The 19,966-nt window shown below is 29.8% G+C and overlaps 1 protein-coding gene and 2 pseudogenes across 3 annotated transcripts; 1 reads left to right on the top strand and 2 right to left on the bottom strand.

Annotated features, from left to right (window-relative positions):
• Positions 1–618: 618 nt before the first annotated feature.
• LOC149888233 (uncharacterized) lies at positions 619–19,843 on the bottom strand (annotated as a pseudogene).
• On the top strand, positions 4,173–7,358 carry LOC149888235 (uncharacterized; annotated as a pseudogene). The gene is made up of 5 exons (XR_016452366.1): positions 4,173–4,619; positions 5,329–5,386; positions 5,620–5,918; positions 6,236–6,319; positions 7,159–7,358. The product of XR_016452366.1 is annotated as an uncharacterized LOC149888235 (transcript).
• Positions 10,236–16,039, bottom strand: LOC149888234 (uncharacterized). 2 transcript variants are annotated; one of them, XM_090086901.1, is made up of 4 exons: positions 15,911–16,039; positions 15,003–15,776; positions 14,001–14,084; positions 13,139–13,865 (listed from the first exon to the last, which is right to left on the bottom strand). In XM_090086901.1, exons 2-4 carry the CDS (start codon positions 15,022–15,024, stop codon positions 13,621–13,623), a joined length of 351 nt encoding a protein of 116 aa, XP_089943027.1. In that variant the 5' UTR covers positions 15,025–15,776; positions 15,911–16,039; the 3' UTR covers positions 13,139–13,620. The 2 variants fall into 2 exon arrangements, with proteins under 2 accessions (XP_089943026.1, XP_089943027.1); XM_090086900.1 differs by lacking the exons at positions 13,139–13,865; positions 14,001–14,084; positions 15,911–16,039 and adding an exon at positions 10,236–11,219 and having other exon boundaries at positions 15,003–15,210.
• Positions 19,844–19,966: the final 123 nt, after the last annotated feature.

The following is a 19,966-nucleotide window of genomic DNA, read 5'->3' as shown; positions in this document are numbered from 1 at the left end:
ATTTTTTAGTAAAAAGGATGTTTCACAAAGTTAATCAGGAAGGAAATTAAAAAAAACGCTCAGCATTTAATGGTAGCGCAGAGATTGTAATAACTGAAGACACTCCAATTCAATTTGAATACTCACACATCACACAATATATTAGATTAAGCTTCTACATTCAAAGATACACTGCGGATTATTTTGTTTTTGATACTTCATTACAAGCGTTAATGAATCAATAATTTGTGAACTTTAAATATTATATATATATATTTTTTAAAACTTTAAAATCAACTTAATATATTAATATTAAGTTGATTTTAAATGAAAATGTTTATAAGACAAAGCAGCCATGTATTACAAAAAGTTGTAAAATAAATGTTTTAAATATATGACAAGAAAAGGTTATCAACAAGTTTGTTTTTAATTTGTAAATCCATAGACACTCCAAGTTCATTAAAACAAACTTTTAACATCTCTAGTTTATTTTTAATAACTTATAGCATTAAAATTGAAACATCTCTAGATTTATTTAATAAACTTACTACATCTCTAGTTTATTTGTAATATGTAAATAACTTAACTAAATAAGTCAGTTATTTATTATTGTTAGTAAAAACGACCATCTTTTTTATTTCAAATCAATCCGATTAAATCGAATGCTGATCTTTTGGAAGGGGCATTTGATATTGAATCACAAAGTTGCTCTGTTACAAGTTGTCGTGAACAATGGCATATTGATTCACTATCTAAGTTAGCTGGTACTCTTGATTTGTAGTGTGATTGATAAGATATGTTCATAGGAAAATGAGAAGGAAGATAAAAGTTTCTCACAAAACTAGATCTCATCAGCTGATGCCATTTACCTTGTTCGTCACAAGAAACTGATCGATTACTATTATTTTTCAGTTGTTGCTTTAAAGACGAATTGTTTTGATTGTTGCTTTAAAATTGCTTTAAATTGTTCAGTTGTTGCTTTAAAGACGAATTGTTTTGATTCTTTTCCCTCCATCGATAAAACTCCATAACCAACATTATATTTTGTATATATATCCATTGCAGCTTTCCGGAAAAAACAATGAAAACAAATTAAAATACCTGCTGCAATACTTAGCAACATCTGCTGAATAATTTTCTGATGTAATATTATACTTGTTATTCAAAACCCCAGCATCACGCAAAGATTCACATGCTTTAGCTAATGCAACTCTTTTAAGTTTTTGAATATTGCTTTCGCCGGCAATCTGTAAAATGTCAACAAGGCGAAAACTATATTGGGCTAAAGAAACCACTTGAGCTCCTATTAGCCTTGTTTCTAATTTTTTTCATTAGTTTACTTTCATTTTAATAATGTTCTCTAATATTCTTTGCTAGAAACTTTAAACCGCACCCTAACTCATCTGCTTCTTTAGGAGGGTTACTTAAGGTACTTATAAATTGCTCAAAAACTCCACGACGCACTGATTCTTTATATGTTAAGTCAAGAACGTGTTGCCAATTATTTATCTTTAAATGAAGTGGTTCTGGACGATTGGAATCAGCAAATTTTCCAATACGTGGTTCCCCAAGTTGTCGAATTCCGTTTTCTGCCATAAAATTTAACTTTTGATTGTGTTTTGCTGATTCTGAAGCAATCACATTTTGTGTGTTCTCAAACTCTTTTAGCATCGCTAATTCCTTAATTCTTGATTCCATGGTAGGTAACTGCCATGTGGCCTCGGCACCTCCAATGTTTTATTACGTTGTGTTAGTTCACTCTTATGCACGTTTGCAAAAGGTGAAGGATATGTTGCACTTGTAGGTAACACATTTACAGCAAAACACAACCATGAAATATCAGCCGATGGCACAAATTCAAAACTTGTTTTGATGTTGTTGATGTTGAGTTAATTGCCTTCAATTAATTCCATTTCTTCCGAATGTTGCTTTCACAATAACTCGCATACTTTATCTTTTTCACTAGCTGTTATCATATGTAGTGAATAAATAAACTCCCTACTGCAGATACGTTTACCAAAATTCCACATTGATAAAGTCCCGATTGTCATAGTTTTTTCTTTAGACTCTGGAGCTCCATCATCAGAAAACTCAACAACAAAATGGTTAATGTTTCCATTAAACCAAACAGGTTTTTCGTTTAAAGTTTTAACTTTTAAATTTAAATCAGCTATCATTGTCACTAATGCTGTCACTGTTCTTGATACTCCACTATAATCTGGAATTTGATGGATTTCACCAATGTCCAATCACTTTACAAACTTTTCAACAGTTTCATTTGAAACATTTGACATGTTCAATTCAAAGTTGACATCGCCATATTGAACTGAATTTACAGAAGAAATATTTGAAATATCAGAAAATGTGGATTTCTGTACTTTGCATATCATGTTGTATTTACGTCAAGATAAATAAGTAGCATATTTTAAAGCAACTGCTTTGTTTATACCAGCTTTACTTTTAATATAATTGTTTGAAATTGATCCATGTAAATTTTCAAGGAAATTTCGTCTTTTGTAATTCACAAAGAACTGCTCCATTAATTTTACTGGGGTAATACTACATAAAAGATCCCACACACCATAAATAGCTCCATGCTGCCTCCATGAATAAACTCCATAATGTTTTGTGACTCAGTTCGTCTTCGATATTTTGTTGAACATGCTGCATCATTAATCATAAAGTCAGTTGTAGGGTTATTTGATCGTTTAGTTCTTGCATATTGCTTTTGTTCAATCAGTAATTTTACTTTTTCATACTGGGCGTTTAAAGCATTTAACTCATTTTCAATTTCTTCCTGTTCAGATATAGCAGCATCAATACTTTGTTGAATAGCTTCTTTATCTTCTTTTAGGGTCACAATATCATCAATTGATTTGTCTGTAATACTACATGGCCTACTATAAATACACGGCCGGGTTTGTTGGTTTTTACGGAAAAAATTATGAGGCCAGTTTTTTTTTTGTTGTAATTATTGAGTTTTCATAGAAAATGCTGGAATAATAAAAATATAAATTATTAAAACAAATAAACAACTGTTTAAAATTCTTTTTTATTTAAAGTAATATAAACATTCATAAAATCACAATAAATTTTAAAATACTGTGAAATTAACAACAAGAAATAGATTAATCATCATGCTTTCTTTTTGTTCTCTTTGATTTAAAAGCAACAATCTCGTCTTTTTTTTTTCCACCATTGATAATTATTTGCTTGTTGTTAAAGTATATGTTTATAATTATATTATTAATAAATACTAGCAAAAAGCAACCCGTAATACGGGTTATGGTCGGTATGTCACTTAATTTATAGTGGCTGTGTTCCACTATTTAAAGTTGCGAAACCTTAATTGATACCCTTTCAGAAAAACGCATTCAAATTGAAAAAATTGGACCATCTGTAAAATTAAAATAAAAAGTATGCGGAGGTAAAATAATTTACCAATTATTTAATATTGAGTAATTTACAACTGACATAGATCATATCAGTGTAAGGCAGAACCATTTTCGGCGCTTGTCTGGTTTCGCACCCCCCTTTTTTTTTGCAGATTCTGAAAGATCTTTGTCTGAAACGGAAAAAAATGGTATTCATTTTTATTTTTGACAAAGAAAAAGTACTCTAATTCACATCTGAATATTCCATTTTTCCGTTAAAAACGTCGCTGCTTTTAACTCCATTTTGAAACTTTTTAATGATAGTTTTAAAGCCATTAATTCAAACCGCTGAAAATATTTACCTGGTTTTTACAAGCGTTAAGAAACACAAAGAACAAAAAAATGACTTAAATTAAAACATTTACTGAAAAGCTACTAAATTTATTCATTACAATATATGAAGAAATATAAACAAACAAATAATGAGCTGTGTTCATCAAACAGTTTTACGAACACCTAATTTACTGGGTAATTAGTAGCAATTTGATCCCAAAAGTGAAAAAACGCATGCTCTTTAAATCTCTGCATCCACATGAATTTGCTGAGATAGTCAGGATTCATGTCTCGATGTGTTCCTAACATTGCTTTAAACTTTGCTTTGCTGCGACTCCACATTGCTTCAACTCGATTAGTTGTCATGTTTGTTGCCGGATCTACAAAGTGAAGCAAGTGGTTCACCGTACCATGCTGAAAGCCTTGTGCTCCAAGAGTGTTAAAAGCACCCCACATATCACTCCAAATTTCCGTCCCTGGCCCAGCTAGCACACATACATTGGGCCAAAGTTGGCACAACGTCGGAAGCGTTGCTTTATTTTATCACTTAAGTGATAACGTCGAACCAAAGTCGGGCCAACGTCAGAATACGACTGAATTTTTGCTTTTTTGAATTCGTTCAGTGTGTTACAGGTTTTAGTGTTAAGTTTTCCGCCATTCTTAAAAAAATCCCGTTTTTAGTTAGCTGTTGGTTATGCAAAGAAGTTGTAAAGAAATTATTCTAAAACAAAGAGATTGAATCACGAGAAGAAGTGGTCGTTATAGAACTCGGAAAGGTTGAATCATGAGGAAATGTAGTCGTTAAAGAACTCAGAAAGGTTGAACCACGAGAAGAAGTGGTATTAAAAGAATCAAAAAAGATTGAATCACGCGAAGAAGTGATTGTGAAAAGAAATCCCCTTTGTTAGAATCCAGTTTGTTAGAGAGATACAGGTACTTTATTTCCATTTTTGTGTTTATTTAACTTTAAACTAGTAGTTTACTAATTATGTAGCTACATAATTTGTAAATAAACTTTTTCTATATTACATTAGAGATAGTAGAATTTTTTAATTTTGTATCAAGAACTTGAGTACCCTGTTTATTATCATGGCCTGAAGTAAGTTTGTGCTGCTTCACCAAATTCTCCTCAGAGCAGCACTGATTGCAGGAGAATCTACAAAATTGTGCTATAAAGCTTCTATTAGGCTACCATATCATGCATTAAGACTACATTTTATGTTCTTATACTTGTATTTTATTCAAAAGATATATGTTTCTTAATAAAAATTGAATTGACGAATCAATATTTGGACTAATCAATATTGATAGTAAATTTCTTAATGTTCTAAAAAAACTATAAATAATTTACTGTTTATATATTTATGATAGGATGTAAAATTTGTAAAAGATATAAAATGCTAGAATGTAATAATAGTAATAATAATAAATTTTTTGCTCTACACATACAATGTGGTGAGTCTAACATCTGTAGATGTTAAACTTTGACAGCTTTGGAAAAGTGTTTATTTTATTTTTCATTTTTTTATATTTCTATTTTCTTTTGTTTGTTTTTGAAACAACCAAACTTGTTTTTGAAGACATTCACATTATCAGAGTTGATTATCTCTCCTGTTTAATTATTCCAATTGTTAACTGTTAGGTTTGTGAAGACATTAAATCTTGTGGTAGAATGTGTGAACTGCTTTTGCATTTTCTGAGTATGACCTCTTTTTATTGCATATTTAATTATTTTAGGAGGATGGTTCCATTTAACTTTATCCATATTTTTACTTATTTTATAAAACAAAATTGAATTAAATCACCTCTTGCTCTTCTTATTTTTAAAGTAGTCAAGTTAAATCTTTTTTAAAATTTTGTTTTTTTGTATTAATAATGGTTTATAATATTAGGCTACTAATATTATACAATATAATTTAACTGATACTAATAGTTTAGATGGCTGCTTCATATTCAACAAACAGAAGAAGAGTGAAAGAGCAAGTTGATAAGAGATATAAGAAGTTTATGGTGAAAGTTATCAGAAAAGTAATGTGTCTACCTGCAGTATTTCTAATGATTGTGAAAATGTTTGTTATGATGACAATTCATATGAGATTGATATTGACAATCATGAAGATAATTTTCCTTTTCAAATTCCTAATAATCACTATGACGATGATCAGGATGAACGCTATTTCACATCAGACTCAGAAAATTAAAGTGATCTGGATAGCAATCCTGATGAAAAAGGTATTATCGCATCTTTAGCTGAGTGTTGTGTTAATTTGAAATTTCTTTGTTTCATTATTTACTGAATGAAACTTTTGTTAAAATTTTTTTTTTCAGTTATGTCTAGTGAAGCATTTGTTTTGTAATTTGTCATTTGTTACCATATCCCTCTTTAACAGCTGTTAAAGAGGGATACGGTAATGTATTTTATATGCATTTGCAGCATTTTAATGGTGATTGGAATTCATATATTATTTGTATAAGAGAATTTTGAAGCATTTTACTTCTAGTATTTGCAGTAAAATACTAATACTATTTTTCAATAATTTTCTGTTTAGATGTGGCATTGAAAAATGAAAGTGAAATATCAACAAATGTACTAATTATTTTAAAAAAAATATTTTGTCGCCATGTTTATGCAGGTAATACATCAAAAATATTTTATGTTTTTATTTACGGAAATTTTATTTGTATATAGTGCTTATATCTTACATATGTTTGTTATTAACTATTTTATTATTTAAATATAGATTTTGTATTTGATGTGTGTGTGTGTGTGTATATGTATATGTATATATATATATATATATACATATATATATATATATATATATATATATATATATATATATATATATATATATATATATATATATATATATATATATATATATATATATGTATGTATATATATATATATATATGTATGTATATATATATATATGTATGTATGTATATATATATATATATATATATATATATATAAATATATATATATATATATATATATATATATATATATATGTTCATACATACATACATACATACATACATACATACATACATACATACATACATACATACATACATACATACATACATACATACATACATACATACATATATGCAGTGGCATAGGAAGATCATAAAAGTTGTGTGGGGGGGGGGGTGGGGGTGTGGGGAACTAAAACAAAAGTTAAGGGGGGAAAATCAAAATTTAAACGAGAAAAAAAAAAATGATATTTTGATAATTTGAAGAGATTACACCCCCTCTATTCTTACAAAAACAAAGCAATAATAAATTATTAGAAATCACTTTTAAAGACTTTTCAAAAATCCAATTAGCGATTAGTCGTCCCCTCTCCCTCCAGATTTCTGAAAAGTCTTTATTGACGAAACTTTGTGTAAAAAAATTGAAACTGATAAGTGTTTGCTAATAATATATATAAACACAAAAATATATGAACACCTATAATTTTAGCAGTAGCTATGGCAATGCCTAAAGCTCATAAAACGAAAGATTTATATCAAATTGTATAACGAGGAACATTCGAACGTTGTTGTAGTCTCAAGTGAAGTAAAGATACAAGATTCGTAAGGATGCTTAGCAGTCGAGAAGAACGTTATTTTGTTTGAACATTTGTACAAATGCTTTAACATAATTATGTTTATTTCAACAAATATTGATTTTCTCTTAGTAATTGTTTAATTTAGGTTGGTTCATTAATCAATGTTTTATTTTCGTTCATCAGCGTCAAATTTTATTCAAACTTATTTGGACATTACATTTTATTCAACATTACAAAGAAGTAGTTACGCTTTACTTAAAGAAACAGTTACCCTTTAGTTGAAAAAAGTTACACTTTAGTCAAATAAATAGTTTTAATTTGATTGCAAAAACTTTGTTTTTGATTGAAAAGATGGGCACACCTTTTGAATCAAAATTAAAGTTTTTGCAAACAAGTAAAACTAATATTATTTGAATTATACGTTGGACCAACGTCAGAATGCGACGCTCGCCCAACGTCGATATCCGACGTTGGGCCAACGTTAACCCAACGGTTGGTTGCGACGTCGCGCCGACTATCAAATCTACGTTGGCTCGATGTCGGTTGCCGACCATCGGCCAACGAATTTTTCGACGTTGATCCAACGTTGGGCCAACGTCTATGTGCTATCTGGGGGCCTTATCCATCGATGTATAACCGGCAAAAGAGTTGCTGCATGACGTTGAGCTACAGGGATTAAAAAACCTTGTTTTGTTGTTGGCTCGTAACCACCAAATATCCATTGGCCTTGCCTAATTCTGCCACGGTTGTATTTGCAACGAGCAAAAAGAGATTCGTCAATCTCTACAACACAGCCAGGGCCGCCTAATTGTACAGGATTATTCAAAAAGTAATCTACTGCAACATTTCTGCAAAACTGGTTCCAATCGCTTATAGTTTCCCTGCATCCAATATCCAATTCTTTTTGAATATCTTCTTGCGACAGTCCCCGACTTTTGTCTGCGCTACGAGCCCATATGTATGTTATTCCAATGATTTTCCACAACTCCAGTTTTGATTTCTCAAAAACGCTGCCTTTGCGAATGTTTACAGTCTTTTTACACTTTTTAACAGTACATCTCCACGTTATTCCATCTACACTGCGTGTGTACAGCTGTTCGCTACACTGCAAGTTGCAAACGGAACAAATCATTACAGTAGCAAGCAAACCGAATTCTCTCAACCACCTTATGCATTCTTCGCGATTATTCATAAACCTCGCACCAATTTGAGTTAACGAGATTTTATCGAATTCATCTACTGTTGGTTTTCTAGCCATTTTGAAATTTCTCTTTGTAAAAAACTGGTGACACGAATTTATTAAGCGACTTATTATAAGACATCAAAACCGTTCGAAAAAATTCCAAATAATTTTATACCTGTTACCTGTTATTTACTGGGATAAGGCAGTCGCGCAGCAAAACATGGACAAACATCAAAGATGGAGTGTAAAAACTACTTAAAAACTGATTTTGTTTTGTTAATAACACTCCATCCATTTTTTTGTTCTTTGTGTTTCTTAACGCTTGTAAAAACCAGGTAAATATTTTCAGCGGTTTGAATTAATGGTTTTAAAACTATCATTAAAAAGTTTCAAAATGGAGTTAAAAGCAGCGTCGTTTTTAACGGAAAAATTGGAATATTCAAATGTGAATTAGAGTACTTTTTCTTTGTCAAAAATAAAAATGAATACCATTTTTTTCCGTTTCAGACAAAGATCTTTCAGAATCTGCAAAAAAAAAAGGGGGGTGAGAAACCAGAAAAGCGCCCCATTTTCCTCGATACTAAGTTCAACACAATAGGTTTTTAGTTACTAACACAAAATAATAACACTTTATCATGCTTTAAATTGACGAAAAAGTAAGGCTATATTCTTGTTACATTTTTTATAACATGAACTTTAATTCATAAGATTAATATTAAGCGAACGTAAGTTATACATGATTTATTAATTTTTTGGTATCCCCTTGATACATTTTTCTTTAAAACAGGAAATTGTCTTTAAAACGTTAAATGGCACACAACCAAATAAATTTATTAAAAATAACTGACCATTACTATATATGGCACTAATCTGACCATTTTTATAAACATGTCTTCTTTGTTTCAATAGGTCTTAGTAAACGGTAATTTACTACCATTTACTAAAAATTCCTTTTGTTACTCGAAATTTAATAGTCTTAAATATTTTGACATTAATAAAGGACCTCCCTTCCCCGTTTTTGCCTTAGTGGTGGTCAGGAGAATATTTTTATTAAGAGTTGTCAAGTTTTTGATGAAGACCTTTTACCAGAATAATGAAATGTAAAACAATGATTTACATGTTTAAGAATTTTTTCTTTTTAATACTTATAAGAATTTAACATATATAAGAATTTTTTCTTTCCTCAAAAGTGTTGCAAATGCAAACTGAGCTAATTAATTAGTTAAAAACGTTATAAAATTTAAGTAACTCGATATTTGAAAAAAGCGGTAAACTACAATATTCACCATCCATTTAAAGAGATTCCCTAAATTACGTACAGCAAATTATTAGGCTTAAAACAGAGAAAATTTTAAAAAAATTGAACTAATTGCATACATATATATCATTTTAACTGGCCAAAATTTACAATAAAAGCTAATCAGGTTTCTTTTTATAAATCGTATAAATGCGTCAATCGTAAATCCTAAAGAAAAAAAAAAAAAAAGGAATTATGATACTATAATTACAACAAAAAATAAATAAATAAAATAAAACACCACATAAAAACTGAAAATCGATTTACCTATTTAGAGTAACCCATTTTGACATGGCAGTTAATATAAACATTTATCGAAAATGTAACAATAAAATCTGTTTCGAAGTACAAAAGGATTAACAATACTATATATATATATATATATATATATATATATATATATATATATATATATATATATATATATATATATATATATATATATATATATATATATATATATATAAACCAATTTAAGATATAAATTGCATTTTTAGCATAATGTTGTCTTGGCTTTCAGTAAATAAATAAAAGCAGTAAGTTCCAATAATTAAACAACCGATTATTCATTTTTTACAATAGTCACCAACATGAAGGTGTCTATTGTTAAAAATGAATACCAACACAAAACATCACAACAATAACACATAACAATAGAATATTTACACCCTTGATCCTAAAATCAAGTGAAGATAACAAACCAAATTAAAATATGAAAGGCAAAATAAGAAAACCAATTTAAAGTTAACTAAATTTATCTTTTTACTAAACATATAACTACATAAAAGTATATTTGTTTTTATGTTCAATATTAATTATTCAATTACTTCAAATTTAGGACATGAAAACACCCTAGATTTAAAGATCAAGGTTGCATACTCTCATACACATTACGCTAAACATTAACAGCCATTATTAAGTGTTTTGAGAATAATTTAAAAAAGGCTAGACAACACAACCTAGCTCCAAAGCAGTAACTCCGCCTGGCACTAAATGCTGCCAAATCATAACTCTGCTATAAGTACATCGCTTGGGTGGCAAGGTTATCAATCTTGCTCAACATAATGCCAAATCACACCACTTTGAAAGCATGGAAACAACATAATTTAAACATATATACAACTATAAACAAATATGGTTTTATATAACACATTTGATTAATAATCTTTTCAATTTGATGAAGAGTAGCTTGTTCAGCTATTAGAAGTGGGACTGAGTGATGAATGAAATCTTCCATCATAAAAGTTTTGTATGTATTCCAGAGATGTAAAGGATTGTCAGGTTCACAAAAGGTCAAAGTAATTGAAAACAACTGTCTAATTTTCTTTGGCGTATGTGTTAAAACCGCCTCAGAATGAGTATTCTGCCATTCAGTGTCATCTTGCAACAGACCTTTCAAAACACATGCTTCACGAAACGTTTCAAGGACAATTCCATTAACAGTATGCACATCCTCCCAAGGTGTTGCTCCTTTTGCTTGCAAAAGTAACAGTCTAAGAAAAAACAATTCTCCAGTTGGATTAACTTTGTACATTCTTACTATCACCTTATTACCACCCCTTTATCTAACCTTCCATTTACAATGTTTATCATCAAATCTGTACCTCGGAGGGATACAACACTATGTCCATTTTCACAACTTTACAGGAGAGGAGTTTTAAACTTTTTTTCAACAAAAAGTGTTATTGGCACAGCTATTTATTGAGATGTTGAAACAATATTTTACCAGAACATTCTTTTTATTGTTATTTACATCATGCAGTTGTTATAAAATAAAAAAAACCTTTTTTACGGTTTTTTTTCACTTTTTAATGGACATGGTGTTGTATCCCTCTTATAAAGTTATTGTACTATAAGACCTAATGTGGGATATTCAATAACAAACACAATACTATTTGACTTACAAAATGTATTTAACTATTTTATTTATAACTCTCTTTACAAATACAAATAATACATCTATGTATTCAACTAAAATGGTATTTTAGATGCAAAAAACTCAGTCATCATCACGTAAGTCTCCTTCAGGGTACTCACTAGTGGTATTACTAGTATGCTTTAAGTTTTTATAAAAGTCATGGCAAACTGTAGGAACATATGGTAGTAATGCCAATAGATCATTATACTTTTGTTGTGATATTGGTATTGGACTTGGTGTTACCAGTTGCAAATCGTTTGGCAATATAAGGTGTCGCCTTCGAAACCTAACAAGGTCAATCTCCTGGTTTTCATCAGCGAAATTACTTTTCAAAAACAGAGTTCCCATGCTGTTCTGTTTTACTTGCAGTTGAACACAGGTTGACAGAAGAACTTGTTCTTTGTTGACATTTTTTTTTTCTATTAATAAAGGGTGGGTTTTCACATGTTTTGACATCGTACAAAGACCTAAAGTTTTTAAAATCTTCCAGTTCCATATTATGCACAGTATATTTCATTGAGGTCTGTCTGACTAACTGCTGCCAAAATCAGGGCGTTAGAATTGTCATGTTGTTAAGTTTTTTTCTCTTCCGCTCTATCAGTGCATGGGCAGTATCCGCCTCCATATGCGTGTGGCCCTTTAGTAGAAACTTTTGAGTGATGATTTTTACTTGAGGATACTTATTGAATATCCAAAAGAAACACATAATAAGGCTAATATTCTTATTCTGGCCGTAACAATTATCCGACCACAGAATGATTTCTTCAATGTCACTGCCAGGAATGACGGTATCTGCCCATTTCATTAATGCAGTACCGATTTCATTTCCGCCACGAGCTCCTTTGTATTCGTCCCACATAATACAATGGGCTGACGAATCAGAAGAATCAAAAAGGGTGTAATTCAACGTCCAAAGTTTTCTCTTGTAAAAGCTTATGCAATTTGTTATTAAGTGGTGACGGCAAACATTTTTAAGATCACCCGTTAATACCTTAAGGGTATTGTTAGCCCTTTTGGTGTCCTCGCTTTTTAAATCATACCTTAATTTAGATTCATCCAGATGTACATTATGTTCTTCCTCAATAAAATTTGTTTCATCTAGAGTCAAATTATTATTTTTTAATTTTGCTTGAAAATAATCACGTGTCACACGTGTCTATTTTTGGTGGTTTGAAATTCAACTTAAATTTTTTGTTGAACACATTGTAGTAGAGCCATTTTTTAGCTATTAACAAAGGTTTGAAATCATTTTCATTACAATCCTCTACATACAGTTCATACATTTTCTCTACGTTCAGGTGCGGACCCAAATACTTCATATCACTCTTTTCCCTAGTGTAATGACTGCTATAATTTGGGAAGGAAGAGATGTGTCTTACTACACTTTCAACAGTGTCATTATGTGTTTTATTGACGGGAGTTTGCTTACCCCTTTGATCGATTTTTACAATTCCACCTGGTTCAATATTTTTCAAAACAATAACTACCACGGTGTTTGAGATAGATAGTGTATTTAAAGACATAAGTTTACATACTCAAATTCGTATGCCTTTTACTGTAAAATAATATTGTAGAGTATTTTGTTTTGACTTATTGGAGGCAAGGTCTCGTTTTCTTGAACGGACAGTACTATGCTTCTCTACACATGAAACAATGAATTGCCGTTTTATGTCATTTCCCTTCTCCTGACTCCAGTATGCATTAAAGATCTCCTGTCTGTCACTTTGTAATAATTTTTCAGAACATTTCAGTCTGCAAGAACAAGGAGGTTTAATAATTCTGGCAGGGACAACTTTACCCTTTTTACTAATATATTCTTCACCTGCAGAATACTTACGTTTCTGAATATTACATGCCCATTCACTGGTATGAACGACACGTTTTTTACCTCTCTGAGTGTAAATAGATTTATTTTTCACTTTTCTCCTTACGCCTACTGTTCCTTGCAAATCTAGGCCTACTTGATTTTCTGCAATCTAATTTAAGTCTTCCTCAAGTAAACGTAGCTCATGTCCATTTGAGTTTGTTTTAGCGCTAGTTTTATTTCTACTGACCACATTTTGTATTTCATTAAATACAGGGACATCATCACTGGAATCCGTTTCAGAGCTTGGAGGTTCATAATTATTGTCCCGATCAGAATCATCATCTTCGTCGAAACGCAAGTCATCTCTATTATCCTCTTCATTTTCAACATCCTTGCTGTTTGTATGATTTGGTTCTGAAATAAAACAAGTCTTATAATATTACATGTAAAACATAATATTTTCAAGTTTAGGTTCATGACAAAACATTACATTAACTGTTTGAGGTTATGTATATCACATTAAAAATAATGAGCAAAACAGTAGCTTACCTGTAGTAGAATCTTTTTTAGAACTTTTCAATAGTTCCAGAATCTTTCTGCCACGAGAATTATGGTTCATTATTCTTACTATTACTAAAAAAGGGCAAATATTATGACTTAAAATACATCCAACTATCCGTGCTTTCTTTTGTACCCACCTGGTAAGTTGCAGTTAACTTGTTTCTCCCGAACGCTTTCAGTTAGTTAGCTATGAAGCTTTGACAATATTGGCTGCTGAGAATAGGTTGCCAGGGCGACAGCACGTAAGCGCCGCCTAGATGACACACTGCGCATGTCAACCGATCTTGCCGAAATCCAAACTATGGTAAGATGAGGAAGTAACTGAACTTACCGAGTAACCATAAAAGCACGCTTGTGGTAAGTTACGGTGACTTCAAGTACCCATAAAAGAACGGGAAAGTGACTTCCAGTTAACCGCAAGTCATCAGGTGGGTATAAACGAACGCACGGTATGTAAACTTATCAGAACTGTCAAAAGTACTCTTAGTTCACTAACAATCCGCCAGGCTGTGTAGAGGTATACAAGTAGTAATTCCATATATATATATATATATATATATATATATATATATATATATATATATATATATATATATATATATATATATATATATATATATATATATATATATATATATGTATGTATATATATATATATATATATATATATATATATATATATATATATATATATATATATATATATATATATATATATATACATGTCCAGTAGTAATTCACATGCTTCAGAAGGATAAAACACCAAGTCCACATGGTGTTCTATCCCTCTAAATGAAAGTGGACTTGGTGCTGTGTCAAAACATGCTAGATCCGGTTCTAACTGGTTTTGGACCTAGTGCTCTATTCCTCTAAGAAATATAAGAAAAGCTGATTTTAACTCTGTAATAAAGTCAATATGGAAAAAAATGGACATAGTGTTGTATCCCTCCGAGGTAAAGAAATATAAAGTGATAAGGAATGTCTACATACAAATAGCAATATGCTCTTTCATTTTCAGTATTTAACTTAAACCATGCCATTAGGTGCATATCACACTGAGCTGCACGATCTAAAGCCATATATTCTGCTCCTTCTCTAAAATACTATAATTGATTTTCAGTTAGATGTTTACCAAGTCACAGCACTTTAAAAACACGGAAAGAATATAATATAAACATATGTACAAACTATAAGCACAATAAATGTGTTTAAATATGTATATAAGGTTAAAGATATACTAAAATAAAGAAACACCTTATATACATATTTAAACACATTTTTAAAACAATTATGTAACACATATTAACACATACACAAACAGTAAAAAAACACTTTACATTATTATAAAAACACATTGATTAAACAACTATAAAGCACTTATTACCACACACATGCATATCAAAAAAGCATATATGCAAACAATAAACGTATGCAAGCAATAAACGTGTGCAAACAAAAATTCTAAAAATGACGCAAGAAAATTTAAAAAGATACAAAATATATATTTACAAATAATTCTCTTTACATTTTTTTTTTTTTCATAAGAACTGTAATTCTCATCATAACAAAATTTAACCTTTACATACAATAATATGTGACATGCCTTGTCAGTGTTGGCACAAAATTTTAATTCATTTTTCTTTATTTTCTAAAAAAAGAACAAAAATAGTTAATAGCATCACAGAAATTTCAAAGTAGTAAAAACCCTTTCATGGAAATAGCGTTAGTATATTTTTAAATAACATCCATACCCCTATTTTCCTTCTAAAAAATAAAATAATAAAAAAAAAACTGCTAAAAGAAAAACTAAAACAAACAAAATATAAACAATTTAAAAAATCAAAATCCTTTCTACTTTATCTAATAAAAATGTATATATAGCTATTTCATATACTTACTTCAATTATAATATGATCTTAACGATGATTATTTATCTTAATATGATTCTTTATGTAATATATCTAAAATAATAATTAAATTCCAAAAGGAAAAAAGTTTTAACTCGCTTAAAAGATCTTTCTCAAATGACCGCGTGCATTTAGATAACGCGCTTTTTCAAAACCTAGTAACTAATGACGAAACGACGTTAAGCATTTCTATTGGAATTATATTATATGGAGAAGCCTGGTAACTATATCAAAGCCTAGTAACAAATGACGAAGCGACGTTAAGCATTTCTGCAGGAATTATATTATAGATTATAGCATTGTTAAAATGCTGAGGACACATGAAGATCCCTCCTCTTGCAAGATTCAGGAGCTTTCTTGCAGCATATCTGATATTATCAGCATTTAAAAATAAATTTTCTTGAGCTAAATCTAGTTTAGCAAAGCAATGGGATATATATGATGCAAGATGTTTCCCAGGTAATTGAAGCCCCCCTCTAGAGAGCAAATTTGTATACTCAACACAAATGGTGACCTTCCCATGGTTTAATAACGCTTCACATTCAGAACAAACAAATTTTTTAGAGATTTTTTTCATAATAAATCCTGCAATGTAGGTTGCCACCTCCTTGCTGTCATCGTCTATATCAATCTCTTCAAAATCATTTTCAAAATCGATTTCACATGAAAGATCTGGACTTGTCTCTGGTTTAAGACTTAAATCCCAGTAATTTATATCTTCTTTAATTAGAGATTTAATTTGAAGTATTTTCTCAGAAGATTCAACTTCACGTAAACTAACAAGAAAACGACCTCCACTCATTTGTCTATATTTTGAAAATCGACGTTCTACAGGGTCACTTTGGAAACGACTTGTTAAAATGTAACTATAACCTTCATTGAGTAAATCATCACACAAATCAGCAGAACTTTTTAATGATTTTATCATAGCATTTGCTGTTTACTTGCTAAGAGTAAACTTTCCACAGTCCTTTAACTGTTTTATTTGCCATTCATTAATCCACTTCGAAAAACAACGTAAGAACTCAGGTTTTTTATCTTCCCTCCTAAATGCATAACCAATATAGTTATTTGAATATTTTGACTTTGAATTCGATATTAACCACCAACTATTAATAAGGCGTAAAAATTCAGCTGCAGATGAATCTTGTGGAAAATAACTTTTAATGGCAGCTGACGTTGTTTCATGAAAAACATTCAAAGCAAGAGGAACACTTTGCTTATCATTTCCTGGATGTAAAGTTTGAAATGTGAGTTTATGTGCCTTACGTAAATTAGCACTTAGTTTTTCATCTTTTTCGTAAGTTTTATGGAGAAGATGCCAAGATATTTCACCAGCAGTAACTGAAATAGGATCATAAAGTCCATTTAATCAACTGTCCATATCCTGATACATTTGTCGAATGATTGTCTGGAACTATTGAACGTACATTAAATCCTGCTAATTTCAAAACAGACAAACTTTCTTTAGTTTCAAGGAAAACTGTATCTCCATTTATTTTTGTTTGTGGACAAGACTTTATGACATAAGTGATAAATTTTTTTAAACTCACAACCATAAAAACAAGGATACTTTTGAAAAAGTTACCATTTTTATCCAAACCAACATATTTACCGCTTCTATACTCACTACATTTCTGTAAATACATTTTATCCAACATTAAAATACAGTCTGGGTCTACTTTTCCTTCCTCCAAAAGTAACTTAATTGCTTTTAAGGGTTCAATTCCTCCAGCTGCTTATTTTTTTAAAACTGACAATGACGGTAAAGGTATTTTTTCTTGTAATTGAATGTATGCTTGCTTTGAAGTATAGCGTTGTAATAATGAAAAACGAAGAACTTCAGATGAATATGGTTTCCTGCCTTTCGGTTTAAAATATTGGACACTATGAATTTCATCTAAGATAGTATTTTTTTTTTCTGCAACAAAAATACGCATATATGATGCAAGGTTTTCTAATATGCTAATATTTTTAAGTAAATATTGGTTTTGCTTAAACCACTTTGGAAGAGGAATTTGACATCCATTGTGATGCAACTTTACATGCAAAGTAGAATCGACTTGTATTGATTCAATACAGGGAGCATTATCAATAGATGCCACATTAAAAATACGATAATATAAAACATGGGAGTCATATTTTTGAAAAATAAAGCCAACAGGACTTGAAGATGAATTTAACATTTCTAGGTCTTTGATAGAATCTTTTTCCATAAAAATATCTGATTCATCTTGAATGCTTGTGACACATCTAGTTGGAGATTTTCTTGATGGACCTGGAATAGATAATAACAGAGAAAGTGTAATTTTTTTTATTGCATCATTTGAATAAATAGTTGGTATCGGATGAAGATCATAAATAAGAGTCATTCTAACACCGTGCTTTAGAAATTTTGGATCAAAGTGTGCACTACAAACACCTGAATGTTCTGTAGGAAACCAATTTTTTCTATTAACAAACTTAATCCATTTTTTTCTTAACTCAGGTCTTTTAAGAGCATCAAGAAACGCAAAAACACTATTTTCTTTGTTATAAACTGTTGTTTCTGAAGTCAGTTTTAGAGTATTCATATTTGTATTTGATGATTTACTTTTGTATCCACTGCAACAGTATATCACTGCACACTTGTTTGGCATTGTATTAAGAATTCTAGGTTTGAAAATAAAAGTAGTTCTTATATTTTTGAAGCACAATAAAAATAATCATATCTCAATAGCGACAAGCTGTTATAAATGTGTCTAATTTAAATATTGTATTTATATTGTTACTTAATTAAAATCTTATTTAAAACATCAAAATTAATAATTTCCTCTTAACTAAACTCATAATAAAATTCATATATAATCAAAAAATATTATATATAACAAGAAAAACAAAGCCTTCTGTTTAAAGATAATGTTTATTACAGCAAATAAAACTGGCCTCCTAATTTTTTCCGTAAAAACCAACAAACCCGGCCGTGTATTAATAGTTGGCCATGGATACTACAAAAAAGAACAGAAAATTGTTTAAAAAATTATAGAACTACAGGGCGTTAGCTAACGCCCTCAACTAATAAAATATTTATGTATATATAATATATACATAAATATATATATTATATATAAAATAAATGTATATGTATTATCAGTTAGATAAGAAAAAGTCTATATGATTTTCACTAACTGTAGTATTTGCCAATATAATGAGAAAATTACTAGCCTTTAGCTGCATTCAGTTGGGAAAAGACTTTCATATTTTGTAACAAGTTATCTGAAAGCAATTGTTGCTGAACAGGTTAAGTGTTCCAAAATGACTCACTAAAGGTACGTTTAGTGTCACATTTTGATTTATGGTTTGCCAATTTAGAGCAGGTTTTTCTTTTGCCACATCTTTAAAAAATAAACACGCTAAGTAAACAAAACTATGAGTGTAATGCAATTTTTTCTAATTTCATAATTTGATTATTTTATATCATAAGTGAATATATATATATATATATATATATATATATATAGATATATATATATATATATATATATATATATATATATATATATATATATATATATTTGTTATGTGTATACCTAAGTATACACATAACATATGATAGTAAGTATACACACTATATATGACATTTATCACATATATAATGATTTTTATATTTATTGAGTAAAAGAATAAAGTACCTTTTAAATGTTATATTTTCAGACATTATTGAAGATAGATAACAATAATCACTCTCAAAAAACGTGTTACAATCTGTACCATGTGTTTCAATCTGTCTTGGCTGCTGTTACCACAATCTCCCCGTGTTACAATCCTTTTGTTCCACCAAAAAAAATTCAACAATGAATGACGTAATGATGATAACTAAGCTTTAGTCAAAAGCATATAATAAGAATCAGAATATAACTTATATTCTGAATCTTACTATATGCTTTTAAGATTTACCTACTTATAGTATCCCTTATACTATAATATGGTATAACTTAATATCACTTAAAGTAAATTTTATTTAAACCATGTTACCCCATAAACATAAATCATTAATGTCACTCTTTG

Source organism: Hydra viridissima, unplaced genomic scaffold, assembly GCF_058129835.1.
Source record: "Hydra viridissima isolate aposymbiotic clone 2 unplaced genomic scaffold, HvirCarnegie_v1 scaffold_5, whole genome shotgun sequence".
NCBI classification, from domain to species: Eukaryota; Metazoa; Cnidaria; class Hydrozoa; order Anthoathecata; family Hydridae; genus Hydra; species Hydra viridissima.
Note: the sequence above shows the minus strand (reverse complement) of the source record. Positions and strands in the feature narration are given on the sequence as shown.